Genomic DNA, 16253 nt, shown 5'->3' with positions numbered 1-16253 from the left:
CAACATAATTCACCAAATTAGCAGAATAAAGGAGAAGGACTATATAATCATCTCAATAGATACAGACAAAATATTTGACAAAATCCAGCATCTACTCATGATAAAAGCTCTGGGAAAATTAGTGTTAGAAGGGAACTTCCTCACCCTGATAAAGGACTTCTGTGAAAAACTGTAACTAACATCATACTTAATGGTGAGACCATACTTTTCCCCTAAAATTGGAAACGAGGCAGGGATGACTGCTTGTTGCTCCTCTTACACATCATACTGGAGGTCCTAGCCAGTGAAGTAAGGCAAGAAAAGGAAGAATAGACATTTAGATTGGAAAGGAGGAAATAATACTATGTCTGTTTGCAAATGAAATTATTTCTTACACAGAAACTCTCAAAAAATCTACACAGTAGCTACCAGAACTAATAAGTGAGTTTAACGAGGTCACAAGGTGCAGGGTTAGTATTTCTCTGTGCTAGCAATGGAATAATTGTCAACTGAAAAAAATGTTACAAAGTATAACACCCAAAACACCCAATAACACCCAAACCACAAAATACCGTGGTATATAGGTAACAACATATGTTCAGGATCTGCATGCTGAAAACTACAAAACGATGAAAGAAATCAGAAAAATTAAGCAAATAGAGGGATAATATGGACTTCATGGATTAGAAGACCCAATACGTTAAGAGTCAACTAATCCCAAATTGTTCTGTAGCTTAAATGGAATACCAATAGAGTTATTTTTTATAAATTAACAAGCTAATTCTTAAGAATATAGGGAAATGAAGAGAAACCAGAGTAGCCAAAACAGTTTTGAGAAATAACTGTAAAGCTTCAGAAATCAAGACTGTGCTCTCTGCAAAAAGACAGACATACAAGGTAATGGAAAAGAATAAGACATCCTAGAAATAGATCCATACTTCAATTTTATATTCATATGCAAAAAACAGACCCTCAACTCATACCTCTCATCATTTACAGAAATTAATTTAAAATGATCACAGACCTAAATATAAAACCTAAAATTATGAAACTTATAGACAAAAACATAGAAAATGTGGTCTTAGATTGGGCAAAGACTTTTATACATGACATAATAAATACTAGCCATAAAGGGAAAAAATTGACAAATTGGACTTGCCTCAAATTAAAATTCTTTGGAAGACACTGTTAAGAAAATGAAAATACCAGACTACAGACTGGAGAAAATATTTGTAAAATACAGACCTGATGGAGGTCTTGTATCCAAATATATAAAGAACCGTCCAAACCTAATAATAAACAAACAACCCAATTAAAAAATGGGCAAAAGATTTGAGCAGACACTTTGAAAAGAATATATAGATGGCAAATAAACATATCAAAAGATGTTTGACATCTTATAGTTATTAGGAATACAAATTAAAAGCATAGTGACATTCTATTTTCCCTGTTGGAATGGCTACAAAAAACAAAAAACAAAACAAAAAAATTGGCAATAACAAAAGCTGATAAGGACACAAAACAGTTTGAACCTTCGTAGATTTCTGGTGGGAATCCAGAATGGTGTATAATCACTTTAGAAGACTGGCAGCTTCTAATAAAATTAAACACACAACTTAACCATATGACCCAGGAGTCCTACTACTCCTTGGTATTTACCCAAGAGAAATGAAAAATTATATATTCACATAAAAATTTGTATGTAAAAGTTTATAATGGTTTCATTCATAATTGTGAAAGATTGTAGACAGCTTATATATCTTCAACTGGTCATTGGATAAACCAACCGTGGAGTAAGCATCCAGTGGATACTATGCAGGAATAAAGAAACTACTGATAACATGAAATAGCATGGGCGACTTATATGCATTGTGCTAAATACGGTGCTAAATACATGAAGGAAGACCGATACAAAAGGCATATAAGACATTCTGGAAAAGGCAAATCTGTAGGGGCAGAAAACATTACTGGTTGCTAGGAACTGAGGGTGGAGGGAGGTGTTGACTGCAAAAGGGCACAAGGGGGATTTTCGATGTGATAGAAGTGTTCTGTATGGTAATCACACAACTGCATTGTCCAAACTCCTAAACCTGTAATTGAAAATGGTGACTCTTGTTATATGTAAACAATACTTCAACAACCAAAACAAAACCAAATGAGAGGACATAAAGAAAAGACTGATTAGTTTGATTATATGTAAAAATTCTGGAAGATTAAGACTTTTTTTCTAAGGTACCAAAGAGAACTTAGGTTTCAAAAGCTGCAGGAGCATTTTTTATTAGTAATCAACCTTCACACAAGTGCAGAGAGAGGTCAACTGACCAGGCTGGTTTCTTAAACCCCTAAAAAACAGGTAGTGAAATAGGGTGTGTGTGTGTGTGTGTGTGTGTGTGTGTGTGTGTGTGTGTGTGTGTGTGTGTTTAATGTAGTTGAGGAACAAAGGAGAAGCAAGTGCAAGATGGGAAAGAAAGTGGTTTTTTTTAATGTTTATTTTTTTTTTTTAATTTTTTTTTTCAACGTTTATTTATTTTTGGGACAGAGAGAGACAGAGCATGAACGGGGGAGGAGCAGAGAGAGAGGGAGACACAGAATCGGAAACAGGCTCCAGGCTCTGAGCCATCAGCCCAGAGCCTGATGCGGGGCTCGAACTCACGGACCGCGAGATCGTGACCTGGCTGAAGTCGGACGTTTAACCGACTGCGCCACCCAGGCGCCCCGATTTTAATGTTTATTTTTAAGAGAGGGAGAGGAGAGGGGGAGGTGCAGAGAAAGGGGGAGGGCAGAGGATATAAAGCGGGATCTGCACTGACAGCACAGAGGCCGATTCAGGGCTCCAACTTATGAACTGTGAGGTCAATGACCTGAGCTGGTCAGACGCCCAACTGACTGAGCCACCTAGGCGTCTCAATGAAAGTTTCTTTTCATCTTAAATATTTGGCAGGTGTAACTTATGAAATATCACTTCCTTCACTAACTGTATTTTATTACTTAATGTAGTTGAAACATTTTCATCACCTCTGAAATTAACTTTAAGAACTGGTTCTTTATCACATCCAAGATTTGTTACTGAATTTACTTAGAAGTATTAGGGAGGATTTAACCCGTGAGAAAGAAAGTGGCTCAGAAGGTATTGTAAATACTCTGAAGCAGAGGTGGTTTGTTAGTCTGTATGTTAATAGAGGTCCATCTGCTTACTTCATAGTTTCTTTTTAATCAAAAATTCATTTCCCTAATGTGAAAGGGTATTTTTGATTTCATGCTCTTTCCAAGAGACATCTTATATTCTATAAAATGCAAAACAGTTTGTAAAACTACTTGCAGCACATATAATAATGTTAACATTTCTAATTTCAGGGAGCTCTTACCAATTAGTAACAAAAGGGCCACCACTCAGTAGAAAAATTGGCTTAGGAGATGAGCAGGCAATTCACAAAGTGCAGTCAACATGCATATGAAGAGATAATTAATCTCAATAATTAATATAAATTAAAATATGGTTTTTATATAATTTGTTAGATTGGCAAAGGTTAAGTATAAGTGAATACCCATTGATAGTGAACGTGTGAAGATGTAGAATCTGAATTTAAGTGGGAGTATAAATTGGCACATCCTTTTCAGACAGCAGTTTGGAATCATCTGTCAAAATTTTAAAGGTATGTGTCTTTCAACATAGCAATTTAATTTCTCGGAATTTATCCTTTACAAGTGACAAAAATAGGACATTCACTCCAGGATTATTTGAAATGGCAAGTACTAAACAACTCAAATGTATAACATTAAAAAGTTGGGTATATAAATTTGTCAGCCCATATAAAAGAATATTTTGCAGTTATTAAAAAGCTAGAGAAAGTTCTATGTATACTGACATGAAAATATGTTCAAAATCTATCAAGACATTGCTTAGTGAAAATGTTTTTTTATTTTTTTTAATTTTAAAGACTTTTTTTTTTAAGTTTATTTGAGAGAGAGAGAGCGAGAAAGCGTGGGAGGGGTAGAGAGACAGGGAGAGAGAGAGAGAATCCCAAGCAGGCTCTGCACTGTCAGTGTGGAGTCCAGTGCAGGGCTTGATCCTGCCAACTGTGAGACTGACCTGAGCTAAAATCAAGAGTTGGATGCTAAACTGACCGAATCACCCACGTGCCCCAAAAATGTCTTTTTAAAGAGGAGTATGATTGCATTTCTGTTCATAAAAATATATGTAGACATAAACACAATATATATCATTGAAGAAATCTAGAAGCTTTTTAACAGTGGTTAATTCTCAGGGATGGGATCATGGGGAATTTCCAAGTCCATAAATTTCTGTAATGTTTGAATTTTACGTGATAACTATATGTTACTTTAGTAATTGGGAAAATTCAGAGATTTTTTATTTTTAATAAAATAAACGTAACAATAATGTCATAGGCTTAAGACAAGTAGAGGGATTGGTATGAAAAAAAGGAAGGGTAGTTGGAAGTATAGAGTGACTCCATTTTGCTTGGAGTGTAAAGGATGGGTTGAGGAGTTAATGTAGAAAAATATGTTGAGGATTCTATTGTGACCAGCCCTGAAATGTGGAACCAGTAGACTTTGGTAGGCAGTGGGGAGTCATCTGAGACTTCTGAGCAAGAAAGTGGTATGACCAGTTTTCTTTGAAGAAAATCAGTCTGGGAGTAGTATGGTGGGTAGGTGGGGACAAACTGAAAATAGGAACACTAAGTAAAAGGCTGTTTAGGAGTAATGAGCATCTGGCCAGGTGGTGGTAGGAATTAGACAAGCAGATGAACAGATAGGAGAACCAATGTCTATAACCAAACGTAGATCCAATTTAGAGGTATGTCACCAAACACAGAGGCTGATGGAGAGGGGTGAGATAAGGATGCTTAATGCAACTGAAGGAATATTGGTGCCTTTAACAGGAATAATGATCACAGGGTGAAGATTTCTTTTGGGGTAGAATTTGCCCTGATCTGCCTTTTCAGGTTCAATTCCTATAATAGCCATCTGGCACATAAGTAACTGCTCAGTGTATTGGTTGGATTTACCTAAATTTGTATTATTTAAGCTCCAGCTATATCTGTTCCCTATTCCTAGACCATAGCATGCACATTTCTAGGAGGACATCAGTAATAGTAATGATATGGTTGTGAAGAAGATAGCGGCTATTATTTATGCCACATTTATGATCTGCCACAGTTTTTTCACATGTCCAAGGTCACCTAGCTATAAATAGAGCTGAGATTTGAATAGCATTCTGTCTGAATACAAGCCTGAATCTTTAATTGCTGTACTTGCTGTTTCTCAGGTAACTGGAAATAAGGATCTGGAGCTCAAATTAGACATGCAGTTAGGTACATTGTATCCTAGCTGCATGTCTAGTAACCATTTGTTTTGAGATTGAGCATTAGTCTTTAGTTATAATTGTGTCCCACATTGGTAGTTTTGAGCACAGTATAACCATCTACCTGATACCCTCTGGGGAGTTAGTGTTTGTGATAACTGAGGTTAATGATTTAAATGTCAAAATTTACTTTTTAAAAGTTTATTTATTCTGGTTAATATATTTCTAAAACATTCTTCTCTATATATTTCTTGTTTTCTACAATGTGCACTTATTTTTATGAGAAAAATACTAAAATGTATTTTCTGCTCTCCTTTTTTCTAGAACAATGTACCTTAAACACAAATTTTCTCTTTACAACTCAGAGTTATCATCATAAGCATATTACATTACTGGGTTTTATAATAATTGTATCAAGAAATATGTTAAGGGGCACCTGGGTGGCTCAGTCGGTTAAGCGTCCAACTTCGGCTCAGGTCATGGTCTCACAGTTCATGAGTTCAAACCACACGTCAGGCTCTGTGCTGACAGCTCAGAGTCTGGAGCCTGCTTCAGAGTCTGTGTCTCCCTCTCTCTGCCCCCTCCACCACTCGTGTGCTGTCTCTCTCTCTCTGTCTCAAAAATAAATAAACATTAAAAAAAATATATTAAGTGTGGGGAAATTTATCTTTATACTTATGGCTTCATGATACAGTACTTTGTCAGCTCTTAGGTCTTGTTTTGTAAAACGTTTTTCTGTTATATTTATTGTGGTGGGTGTCTTATTTCTACTCTCATTGTGGCTTGCTGCAATTTTTGGCCCTTTTGCTCCTTCTTAACTGTAATGGTTTAGGAAACTGGGTGGCCATTCAATTCAGTTTTTATGTACAATAAATGCAATCAGGTTCTGGATAAAGGCCTGGATAAATAAATGTAACATACTGGTGACTAAAGTTCATAAGCTTTATTTACTGTGTGGACTTTGAGATAAACATCTGAAGTTTTGTGTGCTTACTTCCTGGTTCCTTGTATTTGTATTATACTTCTTGGTTTGTATTTGGTTTCCAAATACAAAGCACTGTATTTGTTTTTAAGAGCTTTTAGAGAACGTTGCTTTTTAGTTTTTAAATTTAATGTAGAAATCCATCTCTAAAATGTAGTTAATTGTCATGTGACTAGATGAAAACTTGTTTCTCAGCTGTCAGTTTTTAACTCAGTCCTTTGACATTGTTGGATAGATTGTTAGGTTGTAAATGTGAATTTAGGGAAAAACCATTAATAATGGATATGGATGGACATTGCTAAAAGATTGTGAAGAACAGTATCAGTAACTTTGAGTAGATTGTACTGATCATAATTCTGCAAATTGAAAAATTTTATAGGTTCAAGTTAAAAAAAAAGTGATTAGATATACAAAAAGATTTCCTAAAACTACCGTCTTAAAAATCACGTCGTAATTTACTATAATTAATATTTATGATTTGCAAGTAAAGGTAAAATCCTATTTTAATGACTTGAAACTTGGTATTATTTTATTAAGCTTGAATTGTGTTTAAATGGAAGCTTATTACCATTTACTCAACTCTACGTTAGAGCAGTCTATTCACTGCATAAAGTCTATACTCCATTAAGGTCCCAAGCATACATATGTTCAGAGTAGAAAGCTTAAACTTATTTTCATTTAATTTCTTGCCTTTTGCACTGATAGGTACATATTAGCATATGTACTAAATGAAATACTGTGGTATAAAAAAGTCAAATCCATATTTAATCATTTAATAAATATTTGTTGAGGCTCTACTATATGCCAGGCACTTTTCTAAGTGCTGGGGGTACCTTAACTTAAATCAAAATCTATCTTTGTGAAACTTACATTCTAGTGGGAGGAGGTAGACCATAGAGAAAGAAATTTACATATAATAATAGATCAGGTGGTAAAAGGATTGGGGAAAAGCATAAAGGCAGCGTAAGGAATAGAGAATGACTGGATGTGGGTGTTGATGTTGGGACCTAAAAATTACGTGCTAAATGGGACCTGATAAGACAATGGTGTTTCATAAATTTGATTATGATATTTCTTCAGGCACCAGAAGGTTGATGTAGAAAAATCTTGGAAAATGGAAAGTCAATGGCAAATTATGACTAGAGAAATCTGTCTTGTAGAGTATATATAGTGAGAAAAGAAAGTATAGATTTAAAAACAAGGCCATTAACTTTAAAATTACATTTGTGATTAGTTAATAAAGTTGAAATAACACACATGATTATTCCCTGATGTCTGTAGATATAACCCGTGATGTGTGTGAATAAAGCTTGAGTAAGATACTCATGTTTGGTTAATTTCATTTTTCCCCTTTTTCTCCATTTTCTTTACTTTAATGGAAGACTTAGGTTATTTTCAAAGCATAGATACAAATGTATTAGTACTTAAAGACAGATACATGTTTTAAAATGCATATTTCTCTTTATCATTACAATTTTAGCTTTTAGTTTAAATATCTAATTTTTGTTATTGTAATAATGATATTATTTGTGTAAAAAATTTCCTCAAAGACTAACATTCTTTGCTTTTGTATAAAATCATTTTCCCAATTATTTCCAGATGACATGCAGAATGTACATAAAGAAGATAAATCTTTAAGGCTGAGTATGCCTGTAATTACAGAAGAAGAAGAGGACAATGAAAGTTTTAGTGAAACAGGTACAGATGAAATTTTGTTAAGCTCCTGATGGAAGGTTTTGGTCTTAGAGTGTCAAGGTTTAGAGTCCTTAAAGAGTTTGATGGTTGGCTATATATTCCTGTGGTACTTTCTTCTTTGACACTTGGGGAATTTTAGTATTAATCATACCATAAATCATGACACTTTAAATGTTAAGACAATAAATAAATGGAAAGGAGAGGTAGTAGTGGTCGATTGAGGTGAGAAGTGAAGGTAACATTGTTATTAGTAAGTGAATATGCCTCATCATGAGGATGTCTGCTTGAGTACTCCTAACAAATGGCAAGGTTCACAAGTTACAAATTTTTGGATAAAACTTTAAAAAGATTTTATTGTTAAAAAATAGTTATTTCAAATTCTAAGGAAAAATTTTCACCTATGAAATGATGATTGTAAGTATTTAGTGGTAAATTGCATGACGTGAATTAAAATGGCTATACCTTTTAGTGTAGTTGTAGTTTTCATAATTTGTAGTTTTATTAAACAACAGTTTAAATAATATTACCTCTGGTAATGATAGTATTACAGAGAATAAGTTATATTTAGCAGGCTAGGCTTGATAATTGGTAATCCAATAATGAATATAATGTGGATTAAGAATAATGCGTAAGGACTTGTTTCATTTTTGCTCTGTATTCATTCAGCATTTACTGAGTGCCTATCATGTTTCAAACACTTAGTTATGTACAGGGCTACAAAGACATATACTACTAGAATTTAAGAACCATTTTATTTTGATCACAGTTAGATCTGAGCAGTGACTGGCTCATAGTAGACTTAAGTAAATGTTTATTGAATGAATCAGATCAGTCTGTGCCTTCAAGAACCTTACAGTTTAGTTAGGGAGAAAAACAACCCAGTTCATTATGGTAGAAACAGGGTGTTATTCAAGTATATAGAAGACAAAGAATAGACATTTAAAAGGGAATATTTGTACCTTCAGAAATGTGAGTGCTTCTGTGATTTGCTTATGGCAGCGTAAAATAGTTCTTTACAATCTTGTGATGAATTTCACAATAGTTTCTTTCTAGTCTTGGTTGGCAGCTTTATTTTGTGAGTCAACAATTAAACACACATACACACTTTTATGGCTGTTTGGCAAGTCCCATTTTTGTCAGTTTGTGGGGCACCTGGGTGGCTCAGTCGGTTTAGCCTCCGACTCTTGATATCAGTTTAGATCATGATTTCACAGTTCGTGGGACTGAGCTGTTAGCACAGAGCCTGCTTGGGATTTGTTCTCTCTGCCCCTCCCCCCTCTCAAAATAAATAAATAAACATTAAAAAAAATAAAATCTTTCAGTTTGTGATTTCTAAAAATTTGGTTAAATCATGACATATGCACATGATTTAACAATTAAAATGATTTTATAATATTCATTATAAGAAGCCACAGTCTTCTGACTTTGACTCCTATTCCATTCTTTCTTCATCACTTTTGACTCTTTATTGTTTTGGTGTTTATTACCTCCATGTCTTTAAATAACAGGTGTATTTTGTCACTTCTTTTGTGGATTATCTCTTGACTTTCCACTGAGGAAGGCAAGGATTTAAGTCTCTTTAATATATTTTTCACATCCCACCTCAAACACATGTATACTTCCCAGTTCCCAGCCTCCCAATTTAATTATTATTTTACTTATATCAGTATTCAGCATTTACAAAACATTACTGGCAATAGAGCCATGTAATATAGTATGATTCTTCCTTAATCTGTAGATTTGTTGTTTTTCCTTATTTTTTGCCTTATTTATTTTTTCTATAGACTTAACACTGATTTTTCCTCAAACTTTTCCTCATTTGTATAAATCTCCTCTTAGGACATTCACACACATGAGGCATTTTGTCAGTTTCATCTTTTTAAACAAGTCTCTTGCTGACCTCTGAACCTACTTTACTGTGGAAAGTTTGCTGTCTTGGTCTGCTGCACTCCATCCTGGCCATTGCTCTCTTCTAGGAATCTAGAAGATTGCTGGAATCTCTTTTTCTTCTTAGTTTCTTCCTTGTTTTTTCTCATTCCTTTTCCTGTCACTCCTCTTTTGTTTTTCATTGGTGGGGAATATTTCACTTCTTCACATCTTTCATAATTTTCATGTTTTTGTATCTTCTGTTATTTTGTTTTAATGATCTGTAATTTTTAGGTTCACAGCTATTTCTAGATAAACACTCAGTTGAGTGTTAGTTGTGGCATCTGTTGTTATATCCGAAAAGATGTATGGTACTAGGGGTTTGGGTTACATTTTCAGGTTTAATTGAAATGAAAATCACATCTTTATCTCTCTTTGCACTGGTCTGTATACCTTTCAGATCTGGTTTACTGGGTCCGTGTTACTTATAGGGAGAGCATACCCCTATGAAACAACTTCAAAGTAGCCAATTATTAAATAGGATTTAGGAAGACTAGGACCTACCTTAGTAGATTTTCAACTGCAGTATATCCTTTTGAAGAAAATCATGTATGTTGGTTTAGGATTTATTTTTGGAGCTTTGTTTGAAGGCATTCCAATTAAGCAGCCATATAGTTTAAATGTATGTTATCAGTTAAAGTATTATTTTTTAGACCTGACAGACTTCTTAATTTTATGTCTTTAGAGTTCACAGCACCCAAGAGGAAAAGAAAATCCAGAACAAAGAACCTGGTGTAGAGTTCTTAATTTTGACCTTTCTGAAAGAAGAAAAGATTATATTTTTTGTATATTGAACAGGAAGACTGTCAGTATTAAAAATAATTCTTCTGGGAAACTGTAGGTTATTTCTTTGAAATGACAATATCTTAACATAGTTCTCTACTAAAGGAACAAAAAAATAGAAATAAAAATTTACTTCAGAATTTAATTTTAACATTTCTGTTTATGAAGTCTGCATAAATGGAAATAAAGTTTGGATTTAGAATGTAAAAGAAATAATCCTGTTATGTGCAGATTATTACTGTTTCTGAAAACTTTTTGTGATGTTTTATTACTACAGTTCTGATAATATTAACTATTTAAAATACTTGTTCTTGAAATAGTAATGTTTATTACATGCAAGTCGTTAATTATATATAGTCTGGTAATGGATTTGTTTATGATGTGTATTAACTATTCTATATATTGTATGGTTGAGTGCAATACAATTTTTGCCTTATTTGCTTTATTTTTAAACCTATGAAACTTCTGTGGTCCGTAACTTAAATGATTGATAATTTAGGAAGCTCAGTTTCTACTTCTGCAATCAATTAAATATTCTCTGGTGCTTGTTTCAAAGCTCCCTTTGGCCTAACATTTATGAATGTATGTATGTGTGTTTGTGTATATATAGATACATGTAGGCATGTGTCCATATGTACATACATGATTAGTTCAGTACATTATTTAAATACATTTAAATACTAATTATTTCTGACAAAACCTTTAAGAGTGGTAATGTGAATTCTAGAATGTGTCGTACATACAGAAAAAATGTCTATAGCTTTGTGGATGTGCCTCTGTTTACTTTCTCATTTAAGACCTTTAAATGGAGATCACTTAAGTTATGTTGTTTGAATTGCTGCCATTAGCAGACCATCTCCGACCATGTAGTTGGCTCCACCTGTCTTACAGTTGAGTATACTCCATGTTGTCTTCTAGCATTGTAAATTCAGGAATTTTGCAAATGTCCTGTGAGTGAAAATGTGTGATATCTGTCATCTTTTAAAATCAAAATACTAGGGGCGCCTGGGTGGCGCAGTCGGTTAAGCCTCCGACTTCAGCCAGGTCACGATCTCGCGGTCAGTGGGTTCGAGCCCCGCGTCAGGCTCTGGGCTGATGGCTCAGAGCCTGGAGCCTGTTTCCAATTCTGTGTCTCCCTCTCTCTCTGCTCCTCCCCCGTTCATGCTCTGTCTCTCTCTGTCCCTAAAATAAATAAATGTTGAAAAAAAAATTTTTTTTTAAATCAAAATACTAATACTAGCCCAAATAAACTTTTATAAGAATCTATGATATCACATTTGTTATAAAAAAAAAATTGTTTCCCCTGATTTCAGATATTCCCAGTAGTAGATGGGGTGGTTTTCATAATGTGGACATTGGGTAGAGCTTCTGGGATTTAAAAATTCTAGTGTTGGGGCACTTGGAGGTATGGATCTGTTATTGGCCTCTTGTGTACTAGGTTACTTACTAGAGCTTGTCTGATCATTAACATTTACAGACATTGTAAAGCTAAAGTTGCCCTCTGTTTTTGCATAATAGTAGTTACAAAATACAAGGTTGTCATTTCACTTATACAGTGAAGAAACTCTGTCTTAAGATGATAAGTGCCTGGCCCACATTCACAGCGTTCGTAAGTGATGCATCTGGGATACAAATACAGGACTCTTGCCTATAATTTCAGTGTCATTTTACATAAGACAAAAGAACTGGAAATCCAGAGGAATACTCTGGACTGTAAGCAATAATACCCTATTTCACAGTGGCTTAAGCAGTAAGGAAAGTTTAAAACCAGTTAAGTCTCAGTGTAGGGTGGGTCTGAGTTATCAAGTACGTCTGTCCCATGATGGCTTCATATGCCAGGTTTGGGTCCTCAGGGAAAGCTGTATTTCTGCGTAGGGAACTGTTCACCAGCCAAGTTCCCAGATGTCAGCCAGGGACCAGCCTTGCAAGCCAACCTTTCTAAGGATTGCAGTCTCAGGCCTGCTGGGGTGCCTCTTTTGTGCACAGATTCGTCTCATTTTTCACTATTTCAAACAGTGCTGTGTTGATCTTCATGTGTATATCTTGGCTCACTTAGGCTGGGATTTCTGTTGGATAAACTACACATGAATTTGCATGTTGTACTATGTGAATATATGTAAAATTTTGTCAATTATTGCCAAATTGAAATCCAAAAGGACTGCCAATTTACTTTCCTCCTAACAGTATTTACAAAGGACTTGCCACGTCTCTGTTACACTTGCTATCAATCTGTAATTTTTGCCAGTTGAATATAGCCTGAATCTTAACAGCAGAAAATGTAGAAAGACCATTAAAAGTAACAAAATTGTATTAAACAGTTGCGAGTTGTTATATGGCCACATCTGACACAGTATAATGCTTTAGCTGATAGCAAGTTTTTCATGAATATATGATGATGATAGCATGTGAATCACTTGATAATTTGCTTTAAATATGAAATTGAAGTTTATTAAATAGAATTCAAATAGAAAATATTTGTGTTTAACAGTGGGATTTCAGAATTAAAATGTGGTGTCATAATACTTGCTACCTACTAAATTCTTTGTATTGTCAACTTGATTATAATGCTGCTTCAAGTCATAAATATATGATTTTAATATTAAATACTTACTAATTTTTTATGAGGAAGAGCAGTTGTGTGGCAGTGTTTATAGTCACAAGATATATTTTAAAACCATTCCAGGGGTACCTGGGTGCTCAGTCAGTTAAGCTTCTGACTCCTGATTTCTGCTCTGGTTATGATCTTATGGTTCATGGGATCAAGCCCCACGTTGGGCTCTGCACTGACAGCATGGAGCCTGCTTGAGATTCTCTCCCCCAGTCTCTCTGCCCCTCCCCCTGTTTCAGGCTCTCTCGCGCTCTTTCATTCTCTCAAAAATAAATAAATAAACATTAAAATTCCACTTTCAGAAATCTTAATATATGAAAGTATTGTTCAAAGTAGAGGCTTGGAATTTGAGTAGCTTTAATGTCATATGCCAGGCTTACTTGGAGAATTTAAAAACAAGCCATGAATAAAAGAAGTGGAGCCATACAGGAAATGGAGCTTGTGTAGATACTGATTAGGGCAACATTTTTCACTTTGAAAACAAGATATTGTAATTTATGTCTTCAGAAGAAAGTGACCCTGTGTGTTTTCTTTTCTGATACTCTTGAATTTATGTTGTAAGCACACCTATGATCCCATCTGGGTTTATAACCCCTTAATGCCTCAAAGGCTCCCTGTGAGTGGACATTTTTAACGTGGGGAAACATCCCCAGTCTCTTTAATACCCGGTTAAAGTGCTTATTCCCTGAAACGGACACGGTTGTATCATCTGCAAGCTCTTTCTTACTGCCAAAGGAGAGATCATGAACCAACTTTTAGGCAAGGATTTTGTTTTCTTACAGGCATTTCCAGAACAGTGGTACAATAGGGAAATGTATTTAAAAATGCATTTATCTAAATGATTTGTATACCTGTAATTTTCTGAACTAGAAACTAGAGAGTCAAATATTTGTATCCTAGTTCTGCCACTAGGATTCATTATGTATCCTTAAAAAATTCCTTTTTGTTTAAATCCTTTTCTCAGTTGTAAATTCAAGATGATACAGAACTATTTTACTAACTTGTTAAAAATATTTAGAATTGCATAATGCTTTGAAGATGCAAAGATATGAATGCTAAATTTCAAAACAATAACAGCTGGAAAGTAAGCTTTTAAAAAGTACTTGAATGCCAAGGAAACCAGAGTGATTTATTCGTGCTTAATGTGATTTTTGAGGTGATTTTCTTAGGCCCATAATTGGAAGCTTATGTGTTTACACAGATTTTCAGATTGACATGAGACAGGGCTCTCGGCTCAACGGACAAGGAGAGCCTGCTTTCCTTTTTGTCAAGGTGGATTAGCTACAATATATATCCTCTTTCTAATAACCTATTTTGGTTCTGACAAAAAGATTCACAAATATATAGAGAGATCAGCTATCTTTAAGTATCTTTAAAAATGAGCTTTATGAACTGAAAATTAACTTTTGCTTTCACCTTTGTAAAGAGCCTAGGAAAATAAGCAGAATTGTTAATGCCTTCCTAACTTCCCCTTGATTCTTGAATTACAGTTCCAAGAATGCTTGCTTTTTAAATGGCATTGAGAAGACTGTGGTGGGTGCTTAACTATTCACATTTTCATTTATCTTCTGAACTATGTAGTAATTTTCATTGCACATTAAAAAAATTCCCTGTATTAAAGTAAATACTCAAGCCTCAGACTGTATAGCCTTTTTGTGTAGTAATGTAGTATTTTTTTATGCCTGAATTGTTTTTCATGTGCTGTATATTGCAGGTCTGGGTTTTGTTTTGTTTTTCTTCTTAAGATAAATTTGGACAGGCTCCTTTTGGTTGCAAGAAATAAAGGCACATTCATATTAAGTGCTGGAGGCTTATTTTAAAATATAGAGGATAAAATGAGAGGCAACCATCTCAGAGGCAAAGCTTCTTGGACACCTGGAAAAACAGCTCTTTGTCACGTAGTGAACACAGGAGCTCAGATGGCTGGGTTGTGTCCACATCTTTGAAATGGGTGCTGTGTAGTCCCAGTATGCATACTCTTATTCATGTGTTTTCCAGCTTCTCTCTGTAAATTTCTCTGTCTGCTACTCCTACTGCTCCCAAAAGAGGATCTGAATAAGCCCAAAGAGAGCTTCCTGATAGGGCAGAGATTATTCTGCTGGGTTATTCTGGCCTCCATTATGTCTACCCTCCATGGCAGAGATCTCTGGTACAATCAGTTGTGGCCAGTGTAACAGGGTCACAAGGCACAGGGCACAGCAAATTATGTGGAAAGACCCAACTCTGGCAGCTTTCTTTAGAAGAGGTGAGCCCACAGGCCTTTTGAATCTCAAGAATTTCTCAGTCCATTCATGGTTTAAAATGATTGGGGCGCCTGGGTGGCCCAGTCGGTTAAGCGTCTGACTTCAGCTCAGGTCATGATCTCGTGGTCTGTGAGTTTGAGCCCCACGTCGGGCTCTGTGCTGACAGCTCGGAGCCTGGAGCCTGCTTCAGATTCTGTGTCTCCCTCTCTCTGTCTCTGCCCCTCCCCTGCTCATGCTCCGTCTCTGTCAAAAATAAACATTAAAAAATTTTATTAAAAAATAATAAAATAATGATGTTATAAATTATCGATATTGCAACTAAGTGAAGTAATCAAGTGGTGGCAAAAATGTTCACTTGACAACAGGAACATTGCACAGTGGTTAGGAGAAATTAGTCAGGGGCCAGAGTGGGTTTGCCCTGAGGTTACAGTGTGTACCTGTGACTTCATAAAATCTACCTGTAGATTCACTCAGTATAATTCCATTTAGACCTCCTCTCCATTGTGATATTGTTACATATTTTACTTCTGTATGTTCTAAACCTCATTATACATTTTAATTCTTGCTGTAAACACAAAAAAATGAGAAGAAATTGTAGACATTTACCCACATCTGAACCTTTTCCAGCTCTCCTCTTTCCTTCATGCAAATCTAGACTTGCATTTGGAATAATTTTCCTTCAGTCTGAAGAACTTCTTTTAATATGAATTTCTT

The 16253-nt window shown here is 35.1% G+C and overlaps 1 protein-coding gene across 3 annotated transcripts in view; it reads left to right on the top strand.

Annotated features, from left to right (window-relative positions):
• SNAPC1 (small nuclear RNA activating complex polypeptide 1) overlaps positions 1-11680 on the top strand; it is a 43206-nt gene extending 31526 nt beyond the window's left edge. For all 3 annotated transcript variants that reach the window (XM_086709596.1, XM_025919665.2, XM_086709595.1), the window contains 2 exons: positions 7884-7982; positions 10591-11680. In XM_086709596.1, coding sequence (XP_086565722.1) covers positions 7884-7982; positions 10591-10643 — 152 coding nt within the window. In that variant the 3' untranslated portion in view covers positions 10644-11680. The remainder of the gene's footprint in view (positions 1-7883; positions 7983-10590) is intronic.
• The last annotated feature ends 4573 nt before the right edge of the window (positions 11681-16253 follow it).

This window comes from Puma concolor, chromosome B3, assembly GCF_028749965.1.
Source record: "Puma concolor isolate L17-30 chromosome B3, mPumCon1.1.hap2, whole genome shotgun sequence".
NCBI classification, from domain to species: domain Eukaryota; kingdom Metazoa; phylum Chordata; class Mammalia; order Carnivora; family Felidae; genus Puma; species Puma concolor.
Note: the sequence above shows the minus strand (reverse complement) of the source record. Positions and strands in the feature narration are given on the sequence as shown.